Here is a 27,657-nt window from a genome sequence, read left to right as displayed (position 1 = left end):
AGTTTGAACTTGAACACCACTGCCCCTACACACACTGATAATCTTTCACTAAGATGACGTGTTTTCAGTACATCTACAAAATTATAGTGGGCTCTGCTATCTTTTTCTATCCATTTAGCTATTAACGGCTATATGTATGGCAACCAGCCAGGCCTAACCATGTGCAAAAAGGATAGAGTTTCCTGGCATATGATTGGAATGGGCACCGACACTGACATGCATGGAGTTTATTTTCAAGGGAACACCATCCACCTACGAGGGACTCACCGCGACTCCCTGGCCCTGTTTCCCCATGTCTCCACAACAGCATTCATGCAGCCAGACCATGCAGGTAAACTGAGGGCCAGCTCAGGTGATCAAATTCCTATCTTCAGGCATATACTCCTTTTTTTTAACATCTTTATCGGAGTATAATTTCTTTACAATGGTGTGTTAGTTTCTGCTTTATAACAAAGTGAATCAGCTATTACATATACATATATCCCCATATCCCCTCTCTCTTGTGTCTCCCTCCCACCCTCCCTATCCCACCCCTCTAGGTGGTCACAAAGCACTGAGCTGATCTCCCTGTGCTATGCAGCTGCTTCCCACTAGCTATCTATTTTACATTTGGTAGTGTATATATAAGTCCATACCACTCTCTCACTTTGTCCCAGCTTACCCTTCCCCCTCCCCCAGAAGAAATTGTTTGAATTAGGGCACTTCTGGGTGTACAGAAAGAGGTATAGTCCTGATTAGAATCAGAGAATCCTGACTATTTTATTTCAAATATATAGTGTAAAGGACAAAGGAAAGGTGTCTAAAATAACATCCACAAAGCAGAAGTGGGAGTACTCCAAATGACCTTGCCTCACAAATCCTAGAAGAATGCTCTTGATTTATATCCATGAATAATTCAGGCCAAGAAAGAGGAATTTTTGTTGTTCTCTTTAAGCACAAACATCATTTTAGTTACTGCTCTGAAGCATCAACCAGGCATGAGCAGCCCAGTGGTTGCTTCCAGGTTATGGACATGAACTTGTCTGCCTTCTTTAGTGACTGATGGTGGTCTCTTGATGAGTTCCAGATGGGGACTTCCCTATTTTCATTCTCTTGGGCACCCAGAAAGCAAGCTGCATTGGGTCTTAAATTCATGGAGAGCCCATTGAAATCCCTTCTCTTAGTGATTCCCAAGCTAATTATGTAACGGGGGCATTTTAATAAAAGATATAGAACAATATATTGCAGCATATGCTGTCTCATGAAAAATAAGAATAGCAAGTGCTACGGGTGTTCAACATGTTTCTCCAACCCAACTTTTTCATTAGTCTTAAGAAGAAACCAATATTCTACCCAAGATGAGTACTTGCCAGCTCTGTCTCCTTTATGAATGGGTATTTACTCCTTTACTCCACACTAGAACTGCAGTTTACATGCCTCTCCGTGTCACTGGTTAAGAACTTGAGGTTTGAGCTTCAAAACTTTTGCCTAAGAACTGTCTCAGAGTAGGAGCTGCATAATCCTTGCCTTGTAAACTTTTAGTATTCAACATTTCTATATTAATACAATTGATCAATTATGAATCATGCCAAGGGATGCCTTGGGAACAATGATCTTTTTTTTAATGCACTCTTCAAGACCAAAGAGGGAAGAGGAGGAAAACAGCCAAATAGGTTTAACCCGTAGAAAGAGGCATTCAAAACTAGAGATGGCTGGAATAATTTTAGGGTTTTGGCTACTTACTCATGTGCCCTACAGGCTTCTAAACAGCTACATGACAATGTTTTCCAGTTTATATTTGGTGGTGAGTATAAATCGGTTATTGCTGAAAAGCTTAGTTATTTCACCAATTCCTGTCCCATATCTCTAAGCCAAAAGGAGTGCCCAAAACATGGGTAGAGGAGCCTGTCAGTTGCAAGTCAAACGTTTTCTCTTTGAATCTTTTTTTTTAAACCACTTTATTGATGTATGACTGATACACAAAAAGCTGTATATTTAATATATGTTAATTGATGAGTTTGGAGAGAAGTATGCATCTGTGAAAACATCACCACAATCAAGGCCTTAAGCTCCTCTTTGTTCTTAGAGAAGATAATTCCTCATCCGTTGAAGGAATGATGAACACATCGATAATGAGCTGCCTGGAGACCCACATAGGCAGAGGAAGCTCTCGCCATGTCTGTCTTCCGAGGTATCCTCTCTCTGGTTTTATAGAGACCCTTCCTCATGACGGTCACCACGGGGTGCTAGGGTACCTCATGAACCAGTGGTTTGGGCTCATCCTGAAGGGGTAACTTGTCAGTATTTAGACATGTGTAGCATGATAGAAGCTATCTCTGTGCTTTGTAGGTAGTTAACGAGACCCGCACTCTCACTCACCTCTGAGAACAGTCTACTAGAGGAAGGGAAGATTTATTGATCCAATAATTTCACTGAAAGTTGATACTTTCCAATAATTTGGTTTTATATGATTTTATGGTGAATTCAGTTAAGATATGTGTACCTGATGCCAAGGCATCTGGAAAATTCAGCTTAAAAATTATATTGTTCAGTCAGACATGACTGTTGGTTTTTCTTTTCATCTGGCATCATGTAGACTTACCATTGGAAACAAGACCATCCTCTGCTCAAGGGCTTAATGAAGAAATACATTTGGCTTTAATAATAATACCTTACTTGTGTATTGTACTTTGCAGCTTATGAACACCTTTAGGGCAAAAGTCATGACTTCAGAAACGTGACCTAATTTGAATTTTGTCTAGAATATTCATCTTACGGATAATGAGTTCCTTTTAAACTGGGTGGGGCGAAGATAATCATCACTATCAGTGATTTTCTAGGAGTGACCATCTTCTAATAGGTGTGTACAATAGGGAAGACCCAGAGAAATCACCTGTTGGCAACAACTTTGCAAGTTTTATTTGTCCATGACAAATGAATTCCAGATGGTATTTTTCCTCATAAGTAAATATATTCAGAGTAATTTATTCCCCTTGGTGTCTGATTTTTAAATACTATATAAAGATGGTATTTTAAAAATCCACCTTATCGGTCATTTTGAAATAAATTACATAGGTTTGCTAGCAAACCAAAATCAAACTCTCGAGCATCGCACACAACGCCAAGCTATTTCTCTTCCAGGCATCTTCAGGGTGTTTTGCTCCACCCTGTACCACTTCCAGAGAGGCATGAATCAAATATATGAGGTCAGCAGCTGCGGCAGCAAGGACCCTTCTGAACAGCCATACGGGATGATAAGAACCTTTTACATCGCCGCTGAAGAGGTAGAATGGGATTATGCCCCTAACAAAAACTGGGAGTTCGAAAAGCAGCACTCGGACGGAGGATGGGAAAGGTACCACAGGCGAAGCCGCCGCGGAGTCTCTCGGGTGGGGTCTCACATGCTCCGTGGACGTTTGTCAAATGTGGAAACTAAAAATGCCCTGGTTTTGTCTGCCCAGTTCTGGGAGACAAGAGATTTTATTCAGGGGCACGAAAGCTTAGGGAAACTGCCCTCTGCGTCCCGGGAAAGGGTCTGAAGTCATTTTAAGGGCGCTCCCGCGGCGGGCTCCGTCCACATCCGCTAGCTAGTTTCAAGGGTGGCTGTCGAACCAGCGAATGTGGCTTTGAGTAAGCGTCTGGACTGAAAGGGTTTAGGCAAAGAGGCCCATCTCACAGTGATCCTGGGAGGACAAAAGGATGCAGAGGGAGGCAGAGATGGTGCGTAGATCTGGGGTAAGAGGATGGGCAGCTGTAGATTGAGGACCGCGGGGGCCGTTGGCCGAGCGCTGACCGTGGGGGACAACCAGGGAGCACGCAGGAGGCATTGGCAGAGATCCCCGAGTTGGGACAGGAAAAGCAGTTCTCTTTGGATGACCTGGTACCCAGAAAGTCCGCCAGATTGACCCTCCTGGGCAGGACTGTCGGCCAATGCTAAGCACCAATGAATGAGCGGAGGCAATGAGATGCTGGGGTAACACCCAGGCATTGGTTTTGTTTTTTTTTTTTTTTTTTTTTTCCGGTACGCAGGCCTCTCACTGTTGTGGCCTCTCCCATTGCGGAGCACAGGCTCCGGACGCGCAGGCTCAGCGGCCATGGCTCACGGGCCCAGCCGCTCCGCGGCATGTGGGATCTTCCCGGACCGGGGCACGAACCTGTGTCCCCTGCATCGGCAGGCGGACTCTCAACCACTGCGCCACCAGGGAAGCCCGGCATTGGTATTTTTAAAAGCTCCCCAAATAATTCGAATAGCAGATTCTAGATTAAGAACCACAGCACGGGGCTGTTTTGTTTCTCTTCTTACTTGGCCTGTTTTGAGGGTTCAGGCTAATGCAAAGAATGTAATGGTGCCACCTTATGGACAAATGAAGAAACACAATGACTCTCCATTTTTAAAAGATTTGCCTCAAGGACAGGACGGTTTAAAATTCATTCAATGATTCACCAACCCAGTTTGCTGAACCAGACACCCCTCCTGCTAAACCAGTGCCGCCAATACAAGTTAAAGACTGATACTGCAGTAGAAAATGAAATGAATATTAATTTTGCTTTTTATAAAATGATTATTTCATTAACAGGCTGCCATCACTGAAGAAATCATCATATAATAATTTTGTCACGTGTACAATCTTAGCCCATGAGTGTGTAAGAAATTTATTTTCTTGAAACTCAGTGTACTTTCTGTTCTCAGCCCCATCCCTCTGGGCTGGCAGGAAGAGCTAGCTTTGGTCTTCTGAGATTGTCTCCCAAGCTGCATAGAGAGATAGACAGAGGGTGCTGAGTGTGTCTGCACCTGCTCCTGCCACTGTGGATTGTGCCCATAAATAAATAAAAACAAAGTGAGATGAGAGCATTTTCACCTATTAAAAATACAACAGATCTGTAGATAAAAGTGCAGGACAGAAATGAAATGCCAAGTCATCCCAGTGGCAATCTGTGGCACCCCTGTAGACCAGAGCCCAGGAACGAATGCCCCTCTGCACCCCAGTTGCTATGCCTCTGCCGTTTGACCCAAGGCCATATCATAGGACACCTCTAGTTTTCAGACTACCCCTCAGTATGTGTTTTCCCTGAGACATTTATTGTCCTGGTCAGCACAGACCCTCTGCTTCAACTTGGAACCTGGAAGTCTTTCCCAGAAAGGCAACAAATGGGACCATTGGCACAATGCCAGGGTCTGTGCAATGAGAAGGAATTTGAAAATAGAGAGTAGGTTGCTATAGAGAAATAAAGTTATACCTAGCACTCCTGAGCTTGTGGACTGATATGCATGTAATTTAACTAACCTGGGATTCCAGACAAGACTCGCCATCTACCTAGAGTCTGTCATACAGAGTGAAATAAGTCAGAAAGAGAGAAACAAATACCGTGTGCTAATGCACATATATGGAATCTACACTAACAGTACCGATGAACCCAGTGACAGGGCAGGAATAAAGACGTGGACGTAGAAAACGGACTTAAGGACACGGGGGGGAAGGGGAAGTTGGGACGAAGTGAGAGAGCGGCATGGACATATATACACTACCAAACGTAAAATAGATAGCTGGTGGGAAGCAGCCGCATAGCACAGGGAGGTCAGCTCGGTGCTTTGTGACCACCTAGAGGGGTGGGACAGGGAGGGTGGGAGGGAGATGCAAGAGGGAGGGGTTATGGGGATATATGTATACATATAGCTGATTCACTTTGTTGTACAACAGAAACTAACACACCATTGTAAAGCAATTATAGTCCAATAAAGATATATATATAAAAGACTCGCCATCTATTGAGCACCCCCCATGAGCGAGGCATTTTACTAGGCCTTTTACAAACCCTATCTGATATGACCCTCGCCACACACTTGACCCATTCCATCAGCTCTGGCCCAGCATAATCATGTGACATCCCAGTGAGATGATAGAGCAAGCGCTTATGTGTTTCTTAATAGGTGTCTGACACAGACACAGCTTTACGGGTCTTAACTTACATGATCCTCACAGCAGTCCTGGGAGGTAGATGAATTATCATCACGTCATTCTGCAGAGAAGGGAAGCTGGAAAACAGCAGAGGTGGCTCGAGAGTCTGTGCTTGTCGCCACCACACGTTACTAGGACTCCTGGAAAAATAAAAGTAGGAGAAAAATTCTCTTCTCTTGGAAAGCACACAGTGGTGGGTAGAAGATATACATGCATTTGTTAACTACCTACTGTGTGCTAGGCATTGTGCAAAGTGCTGAGAAGGGCACACAAGGTCCTTTTCATACAGAATTCATGGTCCATGGGGCAGCCACTAGAACAAGCACGCTGAGTCATGCAGTCACTGCGGGGGGGAGGGAAGCCCCATCTTGGGGTAAAGGCGGGGAGAGGGTAGGTGATCAGGGAAAGCTTCTGGGAAGAAGTAGTCTTTGAGCTGGGACACGAAGAGAGGGTCAGTTGAAGAGGTGGAAGTGTGCTCTCAGCACAGGAAGGCAGCAAGTGGGTGCCTGGAGGAGTGGAGGGCACGTGGAGCTCAAGAGAGTGAATGTTTAGAATGGCATGAGCATAGGGCATGCGGGGGGCAATGATAGGAAACCAGGTTTGGGAGGTTGGCAGAGGCAGATAGGGAAAGGGTATGAGAGCTAAATTGAGGAGTCTGCCAGTGGGAAGCCTTAAAAAGCTTTTCCACAAGGACCGACCAACATGTTCAAATTTGTGGCTTAGGATCACTCTGCCTGCAATGTGGAGCAGCGGTCCCCAACCTTTTCGGCACTAAGGACCGGTTTCGTGTAAGATAATTTTTCCACGGAAGGGGGAAGGCGGGTGGATAGTTCAGGCAGTAACGCAAGCGATGGGGAGCGGCAGATGAAGCTTCGCTTGCTCGCCTGCCGCTCACCTCCTGCTCTGTAGCCCGGTTCCTAACAGGTCGCGGACCAGTACCGTACCGGTCTGTGGCCCAGGGGTTGGGGACCCCTGGAGTAGAGAATAGAGAGAGGAAAGGAGCACTGGAGGCAGAGAACATGGTTAGGAACGATTCCAGTTAATACAGGTAAGTGATTAGATTAGGTAGGTGGCTTAGAGTGTCGGCAGTTTAATAGGGAAATGGAAGGATATGAGACACACTGTATTTGGAGATAAAGTCAATAGATTTGTTTCTATCTTCTGTGATGATCTAGCTTGGTGCTAGATAAAATATATAGTTGATCCTCATTATTTGCAGATTCCATGTGTGTGAATTTGCCTACTCGCTGAAATTTATCTGTAACCCCCAAGTCAATTCTTGTGGTGCTTTTGTGATCACTTGCAGATATGAATAAAGCAGTAAAAAATGTATGTCCCTTGATGTTCACATTCCCAGCAGAGGTCAAACCAACAATGCATCCTTCTGCCTTCTTGTTTCAGCTCTCCTACAGAAACAAGTGTCCTCTTGGTCATCTATTTAGTGCCACTTTTTTTTTTTCTTCTTTGTGCTTTCTATTGGTGATTTAGCTGTTTAAAATGGCTCCCCCAGCTTGGGGCTGAAGTGCTGTCTAGGGTCCCTTAGCACGGGAAGGCTGTAATGTGCCCTTACAGAGTAAATACAGGTGCTAGATAAGCTTCATTCAGGCATGAGTCATAGTACTATTGGCCATGAGTTCAGTATTTATGGATCAGCAATATCTATTGCATAAGATGTCTTTAAACAGAAACACACATCAAACAAGGTTATATATTGATCTGTTGATGAAAATATTGTGACCCGAGGTTCAAAGGAACCTAACCCGGTGTTTCCCCTAGGAAAAATGGTTCAGTATTTGTTAATTCAGTGTTTGGAGTGACTCTCTAGAATGTAACTACTGTGAATAACAAGAATCAACTGTATCTGTATTTAGGGAATTCCCTGATGGTCCAGTGATTAGGACTCTGCACTCTCACAGTTGGGGTCCAGGTTCAATCCCTGATCAGGGAACTAAGATCCTGCAAGCCGTGCAACGTGGCCAAAATATATGTATATATTTGTATGTCTATGCACAATACACAACCCACAGACTTTCTTGAGCTCTTTAAAATGGAAAAGCATAACAAGGTACAGAATGAGACATATAAAATCTGGAGGAATGCAGGGTGGTAGAATGTGTGTGTATGTGCATGGGTGAGCATGTGGGTGAGGTTAGTTAGTTCCAAGAAGAGAAGTGCAACCTCAAAGGGCTCTTATGAGTCTCTAACTAAAGCTGGTCAGGGATTGAGTGCCAGTAGGGCTTTAGAGCAATGGTTCCCAAGAGTGGACCATAGTCCAGTGCCGGACTGCCTACATCTGAGCACCCAGAGATGCTTTCAAATGCAGAATCCTGGTCCCACTCCCCGAGAGCCTGGTGCAAAAAACCAACTCCCCACAGAGATCCTGATTGCTGCCAAATTTGGGAAGCACTGCTCCAGTGCACCCCCGAATCATGCAGAAGCACTCAAGGATTTTCTTACCCTCTAACAACTTTAACTCCTGTTGCTTCTGATTTGCAGACATGGAGATATATTTATGAACCACACTGAAAACTGGATTGGCTCTCAGTACAAGAAAGTGGTTTACAGGGAATACACCAATGGAGAATTTGTGGAGATCAAAGCCCAACCGCCACAAGAGGAACACTTGGCACTCCTGGGTATGGCACAGATCGCAGCCGTGCACTGCCAGCACACACACACACACACACACACACACACACACACACACACACACGTCTGGTTAGACTTCTGCCCAAGAAGGGATGGAAGGAACAGAGCAGCCTGACTGCATTCATCCAAGTAGGACAACTTCCTGCTCTCCCGTTATCAGGGAGTGTGCTGCATGCTCGGCTCATACAAACAGTAGCCGTAAGAAGACTACCAGATGATGTGCAAACAGGAATTCATATCATCAGGGCAGTCTAACCAGTACCTGTTGCCCTGAAGTTCCTTTGCCACCCCTCTGCTGAGCCAGGAAATTTTCATCTGAAACAAGCTGATGCCTCAGAACAGCAGGCAGAGTGTTTGCATAACTTCACCAAAGTTCTCAATCATCCATGCACAGCGCCTTACCAACACACCATGAAAATCATTCTGACAAAAGAGGAACCCCTTACTTAAGAGAGGTGCTTGGGTGAACGGCCTAGATTCAGTTCCAGGGACCCTAACTCCTGGCCTTCTCAGAACCGACTCTGCCTGTGTGGCCTACCTGACCTGGAGATCAGATAAGCTCTTCCTGCTAACCTTCCCCACTTTTCTTCACCTGAGCATCACCAAACCTGACTCCATTACGAAGATGCCATCTTAAAGCAGAGGGCTAATCTAGAGGACTTTTAGAAATCCGTCTCCATTTTTAAAAGTACAAGGCAACTTATATAAATAGTAAGGCTGTAATGTGTTTTATTATTAAAATAAGGCACCACGAGGTTACTAGATTCATAAATTATGAGACAGCCCGTCCATCTTCACCATCTATTAACATCAGCTCCCAAGCTTGTTTGTCATACCAAATGAGTAATCTCCCACGGGAACATTCCTTCTTTTGAGCCCTGTGTGTGGACAGATCTCTGAAGAAAGGGTGCTGATCTTGCGGAGGCGGCTGGGCTGCACCCCCACCCCCCAAGAGCCCCGGTTTGGTTTGCTCAGTAAAATGACACAAACCAGTGACTTCATCAGAGGCAAGCCCAGCAGTACTTCAGCCAGTGGAGCATGAGGCCCATCTATTCATTTTCTGCAGCTCAGGGAGAGGTCTGCATTCCTGAAGCTGCAAAGGGCACAGGACAGGCCCGCCTCTGGTCATTACTGTTCCCTGTGACCCACCAGGCGGTAAATCAGAAAGCATCTGCTCCCTCTCACCAATCCAGCAAGGCATGTGCAATTTACGTGGTCGTGTATACATAAATAGTGATCTTAACATATGTATGCACATGCCCCATCTGTAACTCTACCCCAAACTACTGCTTAAAAACATGCCTAGATTTTTCTTTTCTAGATTTATCATTAAAAGAGTGCTTTTCAGACACTTTCTGATTCATACTAAATATTTCTTCTGAAGACAATAATAGTCCAACAAATTTTAGATTTATTTAGGCCTTTCGTCAGTAAGGTTATCCCTTGGTATCCACAGGGGATTTGTTCCAGGACCTCCATGGGTACCCAGATGCTCAAGTCTCTTATATTAAATGGCTTAGTGCTGTCGGCCCTCCGTATTCATGGACTCTGCATCCACTCATACGGACAGCCAACTACATTTCTCAGAAGAGCAATTAAAACCATGGTTTGAACCAGTGAAGAATGGATGGGTGTGGTCTGACTCTCAACCGTGGTATATCTCCCTATGAATGTGGAATGCAAATACATATTGAGAACCACTGAGATTGGGTCTGATGTGCTTCCAAGATGGAAGTCTGTTTCCACCTCTCTCAGGCAATGCCTTGTGCAGACCCCTTTGTGTATGATACTTTGTCAGTGTGGCTGAGCAAACTAGGTTTGTGGCACATTCTGGGCACCAAGAGGCACCTGTCATAGGTGAGGGTCATCCCACAGTAACGTGGGTGCAGGCCTCTTCAGAGATGTGTGGGCCTATTTCCACTGACACTCAGGCTGGTTGCTTGTAACAGAAATGTGTACACATGAGGTGCTGAAAAGCACATGTCTCATGCAGGTATCCAAATACTGAGAAACAGCATTGGACATTTGGACATGCATTAGTGAAATCACTGTATTGGTCATACATCAATACATATGTTTTAATTTTGTTATCTTAGCAATCCCTTTTATACACATCATTTCATTGCATCCTCACTATTATATCCATTAACCAGATAATGAGTAGTTTTAGGCTTACCAAAGGTTACACACAGAGGGATTACAACTGAAAGTCACCATATCCTACATCATTAGTATGCATGGAATTATATATATAAAATATACATATATTTTAATTTAAAATTTTTAAATTGACATTATATTTTCATAGTCATTTGTTTTCCAATCCCTTAATGATAACAAAACGGGCACTTGTTTCTGAAATAAAAACAAACAAACAAACAAAAAAAGTCACCATGTCCTGTGGCTATAGCTTTTCCTGGAGAGTATGTCTCAGCAATATAAAAGTTTAAGCATTTATTGAGTATTTACTGTGCTTCAATCCTTACTGTAACCCTCTGAGAAAGGTGTTATTAAACTCATGTTACAGATAAGGAAGTTGACTCAGGTCACTTAACTTACTCAAGGCCTCTCCAATAAGTAAGTAAAGGAGGCAGGATTTGAACCCAGGCTGGTGCAATCGCCAAACATGACGTGATATTTAATGCTATCAATATCTCCCTCTAGAGGAAATACACTAATAACGGTGCTAACCTTCGTTTATTTTGTCAAATACTACCTACATGTAAATTACACCAATGTTGAAAAGAGCAACGACAATGCACACAGGTCTGTGTTTTGCCTTCAGGCCCAATGATTCATGCTGAGGTGGGCGACTCCATCCTGATCATATTTATGAACAAGGCCAGTCGGCCCTACTCCATCTCAGCTCACGGAGTGGAGGACATGGAGAGTGGGAAGGGACTCCCAGTGCCTGTCACAAAGCCAGGTAACTTACCCCACAGATCTGCTCCATCCCGATGAATACTGCAGACTCAACTCTTCTCTGATCTTTTCTGAACTCTGAAGGGTTTTGGAGAGCTCATTGTAATGTCAATGTGTTCCAACCATTACCCCAATATGAAATCACCATTCACCCAATGACCAAGTGCTTATGGAGCTCCTACAGCTCCATTAGGAACCTTAAAGGGTATTAAGACATAACAGCTAACACATATTCAGTGTTAACATTGTGCCAGCTTTTACATTTAAAACAAAAATTTTGAAACTCATTTATCCTTAAAATAACCCGGGGAGGTAGACACTAACATATTTCATTTAACCTGATACCATCAATTGTAATGGCCATGATTACTTTATCTGTTACTAAAGAAAGAAAAGAAAAAACATGCTGCCAATTAAACTTTAACATGCCACTGATTGAAAGATGCATCCTGACATCAGATGTGCTAAACTCTGAAAAATGTGCATCCTGTAATTGATGAAGTATGGTAGTTATGCCCATTTAACAGGTGACTGAAGCAAAGAGGAGTAAGGAACTTAACCACGTCAGACGTTAGTAATAGCGGAACTCAGTTTGTTTGACTTCAGGACCTGAGCTCTTAACCACACATTTCTCTCAAGATGCTTAAAATGAGTTTGAAAGAAAAAAAGATGAATCATTTCAGCAAGAGTGCAGATTATGCAAGATGAAATTCTAAGTGGTGAAGAATTTCAAGAATATATCTGAGAGTGTTGATAAAATTTCAGAGAAGGAAAACCCGTGAAGACTGATTGTCTAATTAGGAACAATTAGGGAAGGCTTTATAAAGGAGATAGAACTCCAGCTGGCTTTTAAAAGATGCATTGAAGGGAGAGAAGAGCTCACAATTTAAGGAGCTTCCATAATATTTACACAGTTAAAGTGTGCTTGTGATAAATGTCAAGAGCCCCTGTGACCTTCAGTTATGAAATTGATAGCAACCATAGGTATAATTACAGGGGAGTTATATTCCATTTTACCTCTGATGAATACATAATAGCATTATAATAATCCTATATAATTGCAATAAAGGTCATATAAATTTTAAAAAATTTAAATAGGTATAAAGAAAAGAAAACAATCTAACGCATCACGAGAAAAGGTTAGCAAGGTATCTATTCAAGGTTGGGTTGTGGGAAGGAAAATCATTATTGGCTACTATTCCAACTTCTGCCACTCCCTACTCCCAGTATCAGAAGCTGCTTCAAGAAACTTCTCATGAACATCTAAATGTCTATCTACAGAGAAATAGTCAATTTTGGAATATTCTTAGAATGGACCATTGTACAATCATTAAATGACATTTAAGAACGTTTTAATAACATGGGAAAGACTTGTTAAGCAAAATACAAGCATAGAAGAAAGACCAGAAGGGAAATAAGCCAAAATGTTAATAATGGTTTTATCTTTGTGGTGGTATTTTAAACAGCAGAGCGATCATCTTTTCTACTTCCTCACATTTTTTATACCTTCTAGGTTTTCTCTAATGGATGTGTCTTGCTTTGATGAAGAGGAAAATGGTTTAAAATGGATCAAAAAAGCTATTAAATATATTTATTTTTGATGGTTGAAAGCAACTCTAGAGGGAGGAAGAAAGGTGCCTATTAGCCATGGGGAGTGGGGAGCTCTGGTAGGGCTGTGGGCAAGTTGGTGTGACCCCTCCCAGGCTGTTGCGCCCTGGTGGTGAGGAGTGGCAAGGGACACAACTTCTCTATGCTGACTGGCCTTCCAAGAGTCCTAGATGTGAGGGTTATGAGAGTAGGGAGAAAAATGTTTAGAGCATGGCAAAGGAGAAATTATTACTATTTTTTTACTGGAACTCAGAGGGATTCAGTCCCCACAAGGGTCTCTAATAAGGCAGAAAGATTTGGAAGAACCCAGAGATTAGATGTAGGAGCAATAAACTAACCTTGTGCAGGAAGTCCAGGCAACTTGGAGAAGAAAGTTTAATCAGGGCATGCATGCGATGAAGAGAGCAAACTAGCATTTTAAGAAAAGTAAGCCCCTATCAGTTTTCTCCTCCCCCTCCCCCTCCCCCTCCCCTCCCCTCCCCCTCCCCTCCCCCTCCCCCTCCCCTCCCCTCCCCTCCCCCCTCCCCCTCCCCTCCCCCTCCTCCCCTCCCCCTCCCCTCCCCTCCCCTCCCCCTCCCCTCCCCCTCCCCTCCCCTCCCCTCCCCCTCCCTCCTCCCCCTCCCCTCCCCTCCCCTCCCCCTCCCCTCCCCCTCCCTCCTCTTTCCCCACTTTCTCCTCCTCCTCCCTTTCCCCTTCTCCTTTCCTCCTCCTCCTTCTTCTTCTCTTTCTTCTTCTCCTCCTTCCTCTTCCTCTCCTCCTTCTTCTCCTCCTTCCTCTTCTTCTTCTTCTTCTCCTTTTTATTAAATCACTCAACAAACATTTACTTATCATCCTCTTTTTGTTGAGAGGTGGGCTCCCAGCTGGGGTAGACGATGGATTGTTTCAACTTTAACACCATCCCTGTAGTCACTTGCATTTAGAAAGCTAAATATCAGTTGTTTATCTTGTGATTACCAAGACATAGGGGCTATAATGAAAATCATGGAAACTAGACCTAAAATTATATCGCTAACCAACTGGTGCATGAGCAAACCTGGAGCAAAGTTTCATGTAAGCATTACTTTTGTTTTGCTTTGTGGCTCACATTCAGCTGTAGGTTGCTTGTCCTGATAGGGTGGGGAAGGGACACAGTTCAAAAGAAGATAACAATTTAAATGAGCCTTTTACAATGTGATTATCTTGATAATTCATGAATATGTTTATGACTCCTTTGCAAGGCTCTGGGTCAGCCCCAGGGGATGCACAGATATGGGGCCTCACAAGAGGGAGTGCATGTATTTGTTATTAGTATACATACAAATTAGCAATTATTGACTTCCTTCAATGTGAGGCACTATTCTAGGTATTTTATTTCATTTAATCCTCACAACAATTTGAAAACTGGCATAACTAATCCACTTTACAAATAAGGAAACTAAAAGTCAGTGAAATTAAGTAGCTTGTCAAGGTTGAGTGAAAACAAGTCATTAGGGTTGGGATTTGAAACTAGGCCTCTCTGGTTCTCTCTGGTTCCAACTAGATCTCACCTGCCTGCACATTAGAATCACCTGAGAAGCTTAAGGAATATACTGGTACCCTAGTACCAGATCCCAGATACTCTAATTTCATTGGTTTGGGATAAGGCCTGAGCAGTGAGAGTTTACAAAGCTCCCTGCTGATTCCACAAGAAGCCAAGGCTGAGGCCCATAGTAACTCAAGCATGCTCAAGCATAACTCTTAGGAAAAAGGTACAAAATTTGAGGAAAGAAACATTGAGGTGTAAAATAAGTCTTCATTTCCTGAATAAACATCAGTTGATAATAGAAAAGGCAAACTAAGATGGAAGGCTATAGTCTGAAATGAAAATCTATCATTTTGAACCTGCATAAAATCAAGATGTGAATTTAATGGGAACATTTCTAATGAATGGGCAATTCTACTCAGCAATAAACTTTAACCAAAATATACGAAGAATCTCTTTGTATTTCTTCAGATAAATTGTCTGGAACAGAGGTAACATGAACAAAAATTTTTTCTATTTCTTCTCATTTGTTTCAGGAGAAATAAAAACTTACAGATGGAATGTCCCTAAAAGGTCCGGTCCAGGGCCGTCTGACCCAAATTGTATTCCATGGGTTTACTATTCAACAGTAAACTTTGTGAAGGTAAGGTGGAGAGAGCCACCAAATTGCTCAAAGTGATGTGGCTTTAAGCTGACTCTTCAAGTTATCACAACTATGGTGGGTATATGTGAAGAGATGTATTGGTTTAGAGCAGGGGTCTCAAACTATGGCCATGCCTGTTTGTTTGCATTATTGATGATGAAGTTGAGTAGTTGTGATGGAAATGGTATGGGTCACACAGTAAAAAATACTTGCTATCTGGTGCTTTACAAAAACAAAGTTTGCCGACACTTGATCTAAAGTATACGGGGAAAAAAATAAAATCTCAATGTTTCAATTACCAAATTTAGAACTTACAAGGTAGTTTGAAGCAAGAGTGGATATGTAAAATAGATAATCATAAATAAATATATATTTTTAATTTAATTTATACCATGGTTTTTGATGTGTGAAAAAGGGCTCAGGAAAGAAAACACACTCCAAGTAAACTTGGTAACTGAAACTACAAAATATTTGAATGATAAATAGGCTAACTTTACTTAGAAATTAAAGGCAAAGATTCAATATTGAACTTGAATCAGGTATGTGTATATAAAACAACTAGTCTAGAATTATACTTCATAAATTGAAGTCCAAATTAAGGTCATATCTGATATAAAATGTAAACATTGCCCATTATTCTAAAAAGTGAGGGATTATCTTAGCCTTCATTTTAAATATTAGATGGCTGCATTAATGTCCTTGAGTTGTATTGGAGAGCACAAGAGTTCAGGAGAAACATACCAGACCCTTGAAAAAAAAACTTACATATTAGAATTATGGGAAACCCACATTTATGTGTTGGTTCCTTTGTGCATCCCAGCAAATATTTATTGAGCCCTTGTGATGCGCAAATGACCCCACCAAGTACTATGAGGGCTGCAAATATTCTTGTCTTGAAGGAACTTATCATCTTCGGGGAAAATAATACGTGTACACACCCATAATGATACTACAACTCTGAATCTGGTGAGTTTTATAGGAGTGCAGGGCTATAGAGGAGGCATTGGGAAGAGAGTCTAGGAAGAGAAAACATCATGAGTCAAGCTGAAAATAGGGAAGTAGAAGGTGTGTTTGGGAAACGTTGACAGTCCCATGCGGCTATCATCTAGGGTAGAAAAGGAAAGCAGCAAGGGAGCATAAGCTAGAAAAGTCCACTGGGAGAGCACATGAGGGGCTTCAGGTCCTGTCGAGGATTAGTCTTTTATTCAGTAGGACCATCAGTGGAAAGTCACTGAAGACCTCTAGATATGGGAGTGATGACATTAATCTGATGGTTGTCAACAGGATGCGCTGGAGGTGCGGAGAGCAGAGACCAGAGAGGAGCCAATTTCTAGTCCAGGGTGAGGTATTAATATCCTACACTAGAAGGATGGCAGATAGAATGGAAAGGGAGTTACAGAATGGAGAGGCATTGTGAAGGGAAAAGAAATGTAAGATTTGATAGCAAATGAGATGGGATGGAGTGAGGAAGATGGAGGAAGTAAACACTGAAATCAAGTTTCCTGAACTAAATGACAAGGAATATCATAGTGCTATTAGCAGAAATAGAGAATTCAGGAGAAGGAAACGGTTTGAGGGAAATACTAAAATTCACTTTAGAAATGCTTAGCAGATTGAATTATTGCAAGAGGTACATCCAGGTAGAATAGCTAATATGCAGTTGAAAATGTGGGAGTTTTCCATCAAAAGAAATCTCAGGGCTGAGTAAGTTGACATGGAAGTCATCCATGGGCTCATATCAATTCCTAAATCATCCAGCTAACTTTTACCCATACGATGTGGAATATAAGCATCTGTATATACCTATAAATACAGTCTCACTTGGGTTTCACCTCACACCAGTCAAAATGGCCATCATCAAAAAGTCTACAAATAATAAATGCTGGAGAGGGTGTGGAGAAAAGGGAACCCTCCTTCACTGTTGGTGGGAATGTGAATTGGTGCAGCCACTATGGAGAACAGTATGGAGGTTCCTTAAAAAACTAAAAATACAGTTACCATATGACCCAGCAATCCCACTATTGGGTATATATCCAGAAAAGATGAAAACTCTAATTCAAAAAGATACATGCACCCCAATGTTCATAGTAGCACTATTTACAATAGCCAAGGCATGGAAGCAACCTAAATGTCTATCAACAGATGAATGGATAAAGAAGATGTGGTGTACACACACACACACACACACACACACACACACACACAATGGAATATTACTCAGTAATTAAAAGGAATGAAATAACATCATTTGCAGCAACATGGGTGGAACTAGAGATGATCATACTAAGTGAAGTAAGCCAGACAGACAAAGACAAATATCATACGGTATCACTTGTATGTGGAATCTAAAAAAAATGATACAAATGAACATATTTACAAAACGGAAATAGACTCACAGACATAGCAAACAAACTTATGGTTACCGAAGGGGAAAGCGGGGGTGGGGGATAAATTAGGAGTTTGGGATTAACAGATACACATTACATATAAAATAGATAAACAAGCACCTAATGTATAGCACAGAGAACTATAGTCAACATCTTGTAATAACCTATAATGGAAAAAAATCTGAAAAAGAATATTATATATTTATATATATATGTATATATGCATAACTGAATCACTGTGCTGTACACCTGAACCTAACACAACATTGTAAATGAACTACACTTCTATAAAAAAATACAGTCTCACTTGAAAAGCACACAGGAAAATAAAAATAAGCATTTGTTTATTCAACAAATATTTATTTAACACCTTCTATGTAGTAGACATTGGGCTCTGCTCCGGAGACTCAGCTCTGAGTGAAGGACACAGCCTCAGCCCTCAAAAAGCTCACTCTTGGGCTTCCCTGGTGGCGCAGTGGTTGAGAGTCTGCCTGCCGATGCAGAGGACACGAGTTCGTGCCCCGGCCCGGGAACATCCCACATGCCGCGGAGCAGCTGTGCCCGTGAGCCATGGCCGCTGAGCCTGCGCGTCCGGAGCCTGTGCTCCGCAACGGGAGAGGCCACAACAGCGAGAGGCCCGCGTACCGCAAAAAAAAAAAAAAAAAAAAGCGCTCACTCTTAGCAAATTTTTAGAAATAGTCCTAAATTTTCACAAAGATCACCCTATTCTTCAGGATTTCTTAGTACTTATTCCTTGGTCAATAGTCTTTTAGTAGTTTTACAATGACTTTCTTACAAGCAAATAATCAGTGTTATTAAATTATTCAAAGGCTCTTCTAATTCAGTTTATTTTTCTTTCAGGATACCTATAGTGGTTTGATGGGTCCTCTGATTACATGCAGGGAAGGAGTGTTGAATGAAAAGGGAAGAAGAAGCGACGTTGACTCTGAATTTGTTCTCTTGTTTTTGGTATTTAATGAGAATGAATCCTGGTATCTGGATGACAATATTAAGAAGTATCTTAATAAAGATCCACGAGATTTTAAACCCTCTGATGATTTTGAGGAGAGCAACAAAATGCATGGTATATCACAGGTTTAAAAAGGAGACAAGCTCATAGAAATCTGTGGAAGGTCCCAGCCTCCCTCTTGTCGAGATAAGCTCACAGAAATCTGTGCAAGGTCCCAGCCTCCCTCTCTGAGCCCTTCTTTATTCCCAGGGGCACCTGGACTGAAGAAAGTCCTCTACAGCCTTCCTTCAGAGGGAACCAGACAAGCCACTGATTGGCTGCCCGCAAGATCCAATGAGGTTTTGGACCAACTGTTTAGGGAGCTGTATCTCTGAATGCTGGGATCCCTAAACTATCAGACTGTAAAGTAAATCCTAGGAAATGAATTATCACTTTTTGGTATATTTCTGTAAGAATACAGGATAACTTCTAGTTGATCAAATTTGAGGGGCTGGTTTAACTGTCTCTGGAACATGAAACACCATCACCAAATTTCTGTTTTAATGTGTCTATGTTATTTAATTCTTTGAAATTTAAGGTACTTCTTTTTTTTAAGTGTAAGTAATGTGTTCTAATTGACATACCTATCCTCTCTCACCGAGATCTACCTTTGGCCAAAAGTGTGCAAAAACATAGGTCTTGCCCAAGATAACAAAGCTAGTTAATTGCTAACATTGATTAGAATATAGTAGCCTGATCTCTGATTCAGCTACTCTTTCCCCTACAATTTTGCCTCCCTCTCCCAAAGGTTTCTTAGTAGGCTCTCTCTTTTTAATGAATGTAACTCATTTGGTTGTGTCATGATGCAAAGAATAAAAAGTTAGTAGAAAGCGGAGGAGTGAACGTCCCCGCCATGTCAGCCCAACTTGAGCTTGCTTTAGTAATTGTCAGATCATGGGTTCAGCCCATGTGAAGTTTTCCTTTTTTTGGAGATTCAGCCAGGTTTAGGAACTTGACCCAAACTAGTTCTCAGAAAGTGAAATACCTTTTAATTGCTTCAGTTTTGATTTATATAAACTTAATTCTCTGGCTTTTGTCCACTCAACTGTAGAACGGTATAAATCTGGCGACCTCACACATGAGGCGGTAATCCACCCCATAAAGGGAATATGCCTATTTGGCATGTTCCAACCAACATGTACTGCTACCCAAGAGATAGCTTTTAAAAACAAACTACTATTTCTATTTTCTGGCTATCTTTTATAGGGATTTCTTAGTACTCTGAATTTAGGGTCTTAGATGGTGGGGACATTGGCAAGTGTGAGTGAGATTATTACATTTTACCAGGCAGACGAAAATATGGGTGACCTAAAGATCTTCTTGAATCAGTTCTAAAACCAGATTAAGTAATCATCACTAATCAAAGGCTGTTCTCTTTTTACCTTCTTAGCTATTAATGGAAAGATTTTTGGGAATCTCCATGGCCTCATCATGAAAGAAAATACAATGACAAACTGGTATCTATTAGGAATAGGAAGTGAAGTGGACATACACACCATTCATTATCATGCTGAGAGCTTTCTTTTCAAGGTAAGTGTAAGAAAAGTGTTTTGAGGAAGACTTACTAACAGATTCAATATATTTCCATTGTGAAAAGAGAGTTATTTGGCAATAAGGCTTGTGAGGGGTGTTAGTGAATATTAGAGAATGGAACAGAAAAATATGATTGTATCCTTCCACTGGTAGATATTTCTTAATATGTATTTTATTATGCTTGTAAAAAAAAAAAACAAACCTCTGAGCGCTTCCCTGGTGGCTCAGTGGTTGAGAGTCCGCCTGCCGATGCAGGGGACACGGGTTCGTGCCCCGGTCTGGGAAGATCCCACATGCCGCGGAGCGGCTGGGCCCGTGAGCCATGGCCGCTGAGCCCGCGCGTCCAGAGCCTGCGCTCCGCAACGGGAGAGGCCACAACAGTAAAAAAACCTCTGAGCTTCAGATGAGTTTTCTCATCAGTTATATGGGAATAATTCTGACCACCCTGGAGTATCGTATATGAAAGTACCCATAGTATTTTGTCCCTTTTCCTCTTTTATTTTTTTTTCTTTTCTCTTTCCCTTCCCTTTTTCCATTTCTTTTCTGTGTGATTAGCCAACAGAATAGTCCTCTCTAGTAAAGGAGATATTTCAAGCTTTGGCTTGGGCCCAAAATTTTACCTTGACTTTTGCCCTAGTGGGCTGGGCTGGACCATGTGTGGCTTTCTGCCTTTCGAGCATCAAGCTACACCGTATGGGTGGTGCTGGCTGTGCTGAATCACGTGGGGAGCCATTGAAGAAGCAGATTGCCAGGCCCCACCCCAGACCTGATGAATCAGAATCTCAGGGATAAGGTCCAAATATTCTGTCATCTCAAGAGCTGTGCAGTCTACAAGGAAGTAGAATAGAAAAGAATAATCACATCTAATCTGCAGGGAAAACCTGCGCTGCTCCTTTTCCAATTATACAGGAATGAACAGCGACTAATGAAACATCTACTATCCTCTCCCCTCTGTATATTCATTCAACACAGTTTAAGATCCCAAGTATCTTAAACCTACAATGATTTTAGTTTCACATATTAAATGGCTATGCTGCTTTTCAGAACTTGGCTTTTTCAATCCGCATTTTTAAAATTATATTAAAATATATAAAATTTAGTAAAATTTATAAAATCATACAATTATTTTACATACATATAAAAATTATTTTATATACATACATAAATATTTTAAATTAAGCTATAGTTTACACTGAGTAAAATGCACGCTACTTAGTATACAGTTCTGTTGTGATAAACACATACAGTGGTGTAACCAACACTAATCAAAATACGGAACACCTCTGTCAACCCCCTAAAATGTCCCCTTTGTCCCCTCTAGAGTCGTCTACTTCCCTATGTTTAACCCCTGGCAACCACTGAACTATTTTTTGTCTCTATAGTTTTGCCTTTTCTGAAATGTCATACAAATGAAATCATACAGTCTGTAGCATTATGAGTCTGGCTTGTTTCATTTTGTATTGGCATTTGAATTGCATCCACCTTGCTGTAACGGCAATTTTTTCCATTCGATCTTTGAGCAATATTCCATTGTATGGATGTATTGCAGTTTGTTTATCCGATCCCCCACTGAGGGACATTTGGGTTGTTTCCAGTTTGGGGTTACTAAAAATAAAGTCATTATAAACCTTTGTGTACAAGCTTTTGTGGGAACATAAGTTTTCATTTTCCTTGAGAAAATATCTAGGGGTTGGATTGCTAGGCCACGTGGTAAGTAGATGCTTAACTTTATGAAACCTGCCAAACTGTTTTCCACAGAGGCAGTACATTTTGCACGCCTACCAGAAATATATGAGAGTACCACCTGACCACAACTACATCCACATCAGCACTTGGTATCTTCCATTCTTACTTTATTTTTTCTTAGCCAAACATTTAAGTATATTCTGGTATCTTGTTTTTTATTTGAATTTTCCTAATGGCTATGATACTGATTATCTTTTCTACCATCTGCCATCTGTAAATCTTTGGTGAGGTGTCCAAATTTTATGCCCATCTTTAAATTGGATTGTTTGTTTCCTTATTGGTGAGTTTGAGGGCTGTATATATTCTGGATACAAATCCTTTCTATCTATATGATCTGTAAATATTTGCTCCTAGTCTGTGGCTTATCTTTTCATTCCCTTAACATTATCTACCAAAGAGCAGAAATCCTTAATTTTGATATAGTCCAAATTATCATTTTTTTTCTTTCATGGATCATGCTTTTTGTGTCATGTCTAAGAAATCTTTGTTTAACTCAAGGTCACAAAGATTTTCTTCTAGAAGTTTTATGGTTTTAGGTTTTATATTTAGGTCTCTGGTCCATCTTAATTTTTTTTTTTTTTTTTTTTTTTTTTTTTTTGCGGTACGCGGGCCTCTCACTGTTGTGGCCTCTCCCGTTGCGGAGCACAGGCTCCGGACGCACAGGCTCAGCGGCCATGGCTCACGGGCCCAGCCGCTCCGCGGCATGTGGGATCTTCCCGGACCGGGGCATGAACCCGTGTCCCCTGCATCGGCAGGCGGACTCTCAACCACTGCGCCACCAGGGAAGCCCCATCTTAATTTTTATATGTGGTTCAAGGTTTATTTTTTGCACAGAGACATCCAAGTTTTCTTTTCTTTCTTTCTTCCTTTTTTTTTTTTTGGCTGCACCACGGCATGTGGGATCTTAGTTCCCCAAGCAGGGATCAAACCCATGCCCCCTGCATTGGAAGCATGGAGTCTTAACCACTGGACCACCAGGGAAGTCCCTAGACGTCCAATTCTTCCATCACCTTTCAGCAAAAAGACTATCCTTTCTCCCTCTGTGTCAAAATCATATCGATCATATACATGTGGGTTATTTCTGGGCTCTCTGTTCTATTACATTGATTTATATGCCTGTCCTTTCTTAAATGCCACACTGTCTTGATTGCTTTAGTGTAATAAAAAGTCTTGAAATCAGATGGTGATTGTTTGGGCTGTTCTAGATCTTTGCCATATAAATTTTAGAATCAGCTTTTAAAATTGTGCTGGGATTTTGATTGAGATTGCATTGAATCGGTAGAACTTCTTTGATTTTTTTCATCAATGTTTTGTAGTTGTCATCACACAGATCTTGCATATATTTTTTTAGATTATTACCAATATCATGGGTTTTGGTGATAGTGTAAATGGTATTCTTTTTATTTCAATTTCTAATTATCATGCCAGTATATAGAAATACAACTGATTTTTGTATAATTGACCTTGTATCCTGCAACTTTGCTGACAAATTCTAGTAGCTTTTGTAGATTTTCTTTTTGTAGACGGTTATTTTTGGGGGGCGGGGGTTCCTACATGGCAAATCATGTTGTCTGTGAATAGAGATGGTTTTATTTCTTTATTTTCAATCTGTATGCACCCCGCCCCCGCTCCTTTTTGGTGTTATTGCACTAGCCAGGATCTCCAGTAAAATGTTGAATATTAGTGGCAAAAGTAGAGATCCCTGCCTTATTCTTAATCTTAGGGGGAAAGCATTCAGTCACTCACCATTGAATATAAAGTGAGCTGTAGGTTTTTGTAGACCCCATTACCAGGTTGAAGAAGTTTCCTTCTATTCTCGGTTTGCTGAGGGTTTTAATCATGAACAGATGTTAAATCCTATTTTTTCTGCATCTATTGCGATGATCATATTTTATTTTCTTTAGTCTATTGGTGAATTACATTGACTGATTTTCAAATGTTGAACCAGCTTTTCATTCCCCGCTAAACCTTACTTTGTCATGATGCACTATCCTTTTTTATATATTGCTGGATTTAGTTTGCTAGTGTTTTGTTAAGGATTTTTGCATATATGTTCATAAAGAATATCGGTTATGGCTTTCTTCTCTTGTAAATTATATGTCTGGTTTTAGAATTGGGCTAATGCTGGCCTCATAAAATGAGTTGGGAGTGTTCTGTCCTCTTCTGTTTTCTGGAAGAGTTTTTTAGAAATGGTATTATTTTTTTCTCTAAATGTTTGGTAGAATTTGCCAATGAAGCAATCTGGACCTGGAGTTTAATCTGTTGGAAGGTCTTAATACAATTTCAGTTTCTTTAATAGATATAATTTCAGTTTCTTTAACAGATAACCTGAATAGATCTAATCTGAATAGATAATCTATTCAGGTCATCTATTTCTTCTTGAGTGAACTTTGGTAGTTTTCATCTTAAGCAACTTGTCCATACCATCTAAGTTGTAGAATTCATGGACAAAACAGTTGTTCATAACATTCCTTTATTATCCTTTTTAATGTCTATAAAGTCTTAGTGATATCTCCTCTTTCATCTCTGATATTTGTAATTTGTGTTTTTTAAAGTTTTCCTTGGTCAGTTTGTCTAGAGGTTTGTATTAGTTATCTATTGCTGCATAGCACATCACCCCAAAACATAGTGACCTAAAACAACACACTCTTATTATCTCACAATTTCTCTGGGTTAGGCTGGAAATAGTTTAGTTAGTTGGTTCTGAATCAGCACCTCTCATCAGGCTACAGTCAAGATGTCAGCTGGAACTACAGTCATCAGGTTGGACTGAGGCTGGATGATCCACTTCCAAGCTCACTCATAGGACTATTGACCAGAGGCTTCAGTTCCTCACCATGTGGGTATGACATGGGAGCTGGCTTTCCCCAGAGTGAATGATCCAAGGGGAGAGAGTGAGAGAGAGGGTCTAAGACTCTTGGAAGTAGAATGCCATGCCTTCTGCCATATGCTATTGCTTACAAGGACCAACCCTCAGACAATGTAGGAGGTGACTACAAAGGTTATGAGTTTCAGGAGGCAGGGATCCTTGGGGGCCATCACAAGCTGGCTTCCACAGGGTTTAACAATTTTATTGATCTGTTCAAAGAACGAGCTTTTGGTTTCTTTGATTTATCTTTATTATGTTCCTCTTCTTGATTTTATTGACTTCTGCTCTTATCCTTATTATTCCCTTCTTTCCACAGATAGATAAATCTTACCGAGAAGATGTATATGACCTCTTTCCCGGGACATTCCAAACCATTGAACTGTTTGTGGATCACCCAGGGACATGGTTATTACATTGTCATGTATCTGACCACATCCATGCTGGCATGGAGACAACCTACACAGTCCTTCGAAACATCGGTACTGTTATCTGTCGGTGATGCTGACTTAGATAGCACCAGGCTTCCTGTAGACCCTGAAAATAGGAGGCATGAGAACATAGGAGGCATGAGCTCCCCAAGGAGCTCAGAGTCAAGTAAGAGAGACAGACATTTAACCATAATAGAATATGACATATGCCAAGATAGAGTGCAGAGTGCAGGGTTCAGTGACAGCAGCAGGAGGCAATGATTAACAGTTTGGACACATGAGCCAAGGTTCCATAGATGAATCTTAACAGGTGAGCAGAAGCTTGCAATGTGGATGGGGTATGAACAGCATGTGTACTGGCATGAAGTAGCACAGTGAGTATCCAACAAAGACTTACAGATACTGGTGGGATAAAGTCTTTGTTGGTGAAATGACATAACTCCTGAAACAACTCATGTCATGAAAAGAATCTACTCCTATTGTTTGTAAACCATCCAATTGTCTTCTTTGTCCAGACAACAGGATTCCTTACTCCACCAAGCCTCCTTCTGGAGGAGCGTCCCACCCGGCCACAGCGCCCTCTAATGGTATTGATACCCTCCCCCAATCCTGCACGTGAATGGTCAGTATTCACTCCCCAGGGAAAGGCAGAGGCCTGACACCTTACTTTTCTTTTGCGCAGAAGAACCTGGCAAGGAGCAGCTCTACTTCTTCGGCAAGAATCTGGGTCCCAGAGGAGCCAAAGCAGCCTTGGTCATCCTTTTCATCATCGGACTCCTCCTTCTGGTTGTCACGGTGATTCTCTCCCTCACACTGTGCTCTGCAAGGAAGCGGGTGGCATATCAGGAAGTCCAGTCCTGTGAGCTCCCCACGGATGCTCTGTGACCTGCTCGTCTTTCTCAGTAGGGAAAATGGACCAGGGTCTCGTTCACCAAGGAAGTCTGACACTGTTCCTGGATCAGGCTCTGATCCTCTGGAACACGTTCAAAGCAATTTGCTTTTATTTATTTATTTTAAAGGGGCTGTGGATAATCTTCAGGATAAAACAGAGAAAAGGAAGGGTGGGCATGACTGAGAAAACTGACCCAGTCTGTTCTCTGAATGAATTCGCTGAAGTGGGAAGACCCTCTGAAAGATGTCTTTGTTTTCTTTCTTTCATAATTCTTGGATTAGATAGTGCTTCCTTAACAAACCGTCAAATTCTCTAGATGGACAATTTCGGGAAAGAGTTACACTGCGTCAGACATCTAACTTGAATGGTGCTGATTTTTCAACGTTGTTATGAAACATGCTTCCCTTAGTGGTTCCAGGAAAAATAACTTTCTGAGGAGTTCATGAAAATGTCTAAATCAGTATCTGCTGATAGAATTTGACCAAATGAAATTTTTGGAGGCTTTAGCCAGCTCCCCTGGCCTTTTCCTCTTTCATATAAATAGCTTGTGCACTGTTTGCTACAAAAGGCAGAGTTATATGCATTTTTTAAAATTCTGCCATTTTTATGCAAACCTGTAGAGATACTTAAATGTTTACGACTCACTTCATGTTACACATTTTTACAAGATGTTTCTGTGGCAATGCTTGTATTTTCAAAAATCGGCTGGAGAATTTGTATTTGTATTTCAGAATGTGGAGGGCTGGGATCTGAAATAGCAGGCTAGTTCTCCCACTGTGAGTCAAGACACTCCCTGAGAGTTTAGTGGGAGCTTCTAAGGGGAGGGAGGACTTTGCAGGAGGCAAGTCTGACCTTGAATCTTGAGTCTGATTTTTCATTCAGTTAGGAGGATCTTCCCCAGTCTCCATCTTTTATGGAATAAAGACAGTCTCATCATGTAAAAAAACACCAGGAAGAATTAGTCGATGCAGCTGACTGGCTGGGAGGAGAAGGGATCTCACAAAATCCTTGAGTCCATGCCTCTTAAAAACATAGCCTCTGATGGGAAGAGGAGAGAAAAGAAAAGGCAAAATTGTCCTGGTGGCAATTTTTCAAACCAACAAGTCAGCTCTGAGATATGTATTACAGTTTTCAAGTCTCAAATACAAAATAAAATATTGAACAACTAAACTCAACCCATTACGAGGCAATCCATACTCTCTATATGCATGCCTAAGCTTTAGGTGTAAGATTGATAAAAGCAACATTTATTACTAGACTGAGAAATTGCCTTTAGCCCATGCTGCTGCCAGATGAGTGATACTAGTCCATCTGCCTTAACAGTGGATCATTTGGCTGTCCAGGTGAACAAGTAGGACCTAAAAAATACTCTGGTGGAGGGACTTTTCATACCTTCTCATCTTCATCTTGGTGAGGGGAAACAGGTATTTTGATATAGGCTATAGTCTTACATAAAACAGGATGCGAATGCTAATAGTTCTGTTCATAATCTGCTTGAATGTCATATCAAACATGGTACCCAAGGATTTTGAAT

General features: G+C 41.5%; 1 protein-coding gene across 1 annotated transcript in view; it reads left to right on the top strand.

Annotated features, from left to right (window-relative positions):
* Nucleotides 1-26,116, top strand: part of HEPHL1 (hephaestin like 1) — a gene marked incomplete at both ends in the record, with an annotated part of 91,379 nt that extends 65,263 nt beyond the window's left edge. The window contains 10 exons of the mRNA XM_082660562.1: nt 119-331; nt 3,121-3,334; nt 8,433-8,572; nt 11,371-11,511; nt 15,153-15,259; nt 18,508-18,730; nt 20,046-20,185; nt 25,120-25,282; nt 25,747-25,818; nt 25,914-26,116. Coding sequence (XP_082516688.1) covers nt 119-331; nt 3,121-3,334; nt 8,433-8,572; nt 11,371-11,511; nt 15,153-15,259; nt 18,508-18,730; nt 20,046-20,185; nt 25,120-25,282; nt 25,747-25,818; nt 25,914-26,116 — 1,616 coding nt within the window. The remainder of the gene's footprint in view (nt 1-118; nt 332-3,120; nt 3,335-8,432; nt 8,573-11,370; nt 11,512-15,152; nt 15,260-18,507; nt 18,731-20,045; nt 20,186-25,119; nt 25,283-25,746; nt 25,819-25,913) is intronic.
* Nucleotides 26,117-27,657: the final 1,541 nt, after the last annotated feature.

This window comes from Grampus griseus, assembly GCF_964374135.1.
Source record: "Grampus griseus genome assembly, chromosome: 8".
Taxonomy (NCBI): Eukaryota; Metazoa; Chordata; class Mammalia; order Artiodactyla; family Delphinidae; genus Grampus; species Grampus griseus.
Note: the sequence above shows the minus strand (reverse complement) of the source record. Positions and strands in the feature narration are given on the sequence as shown.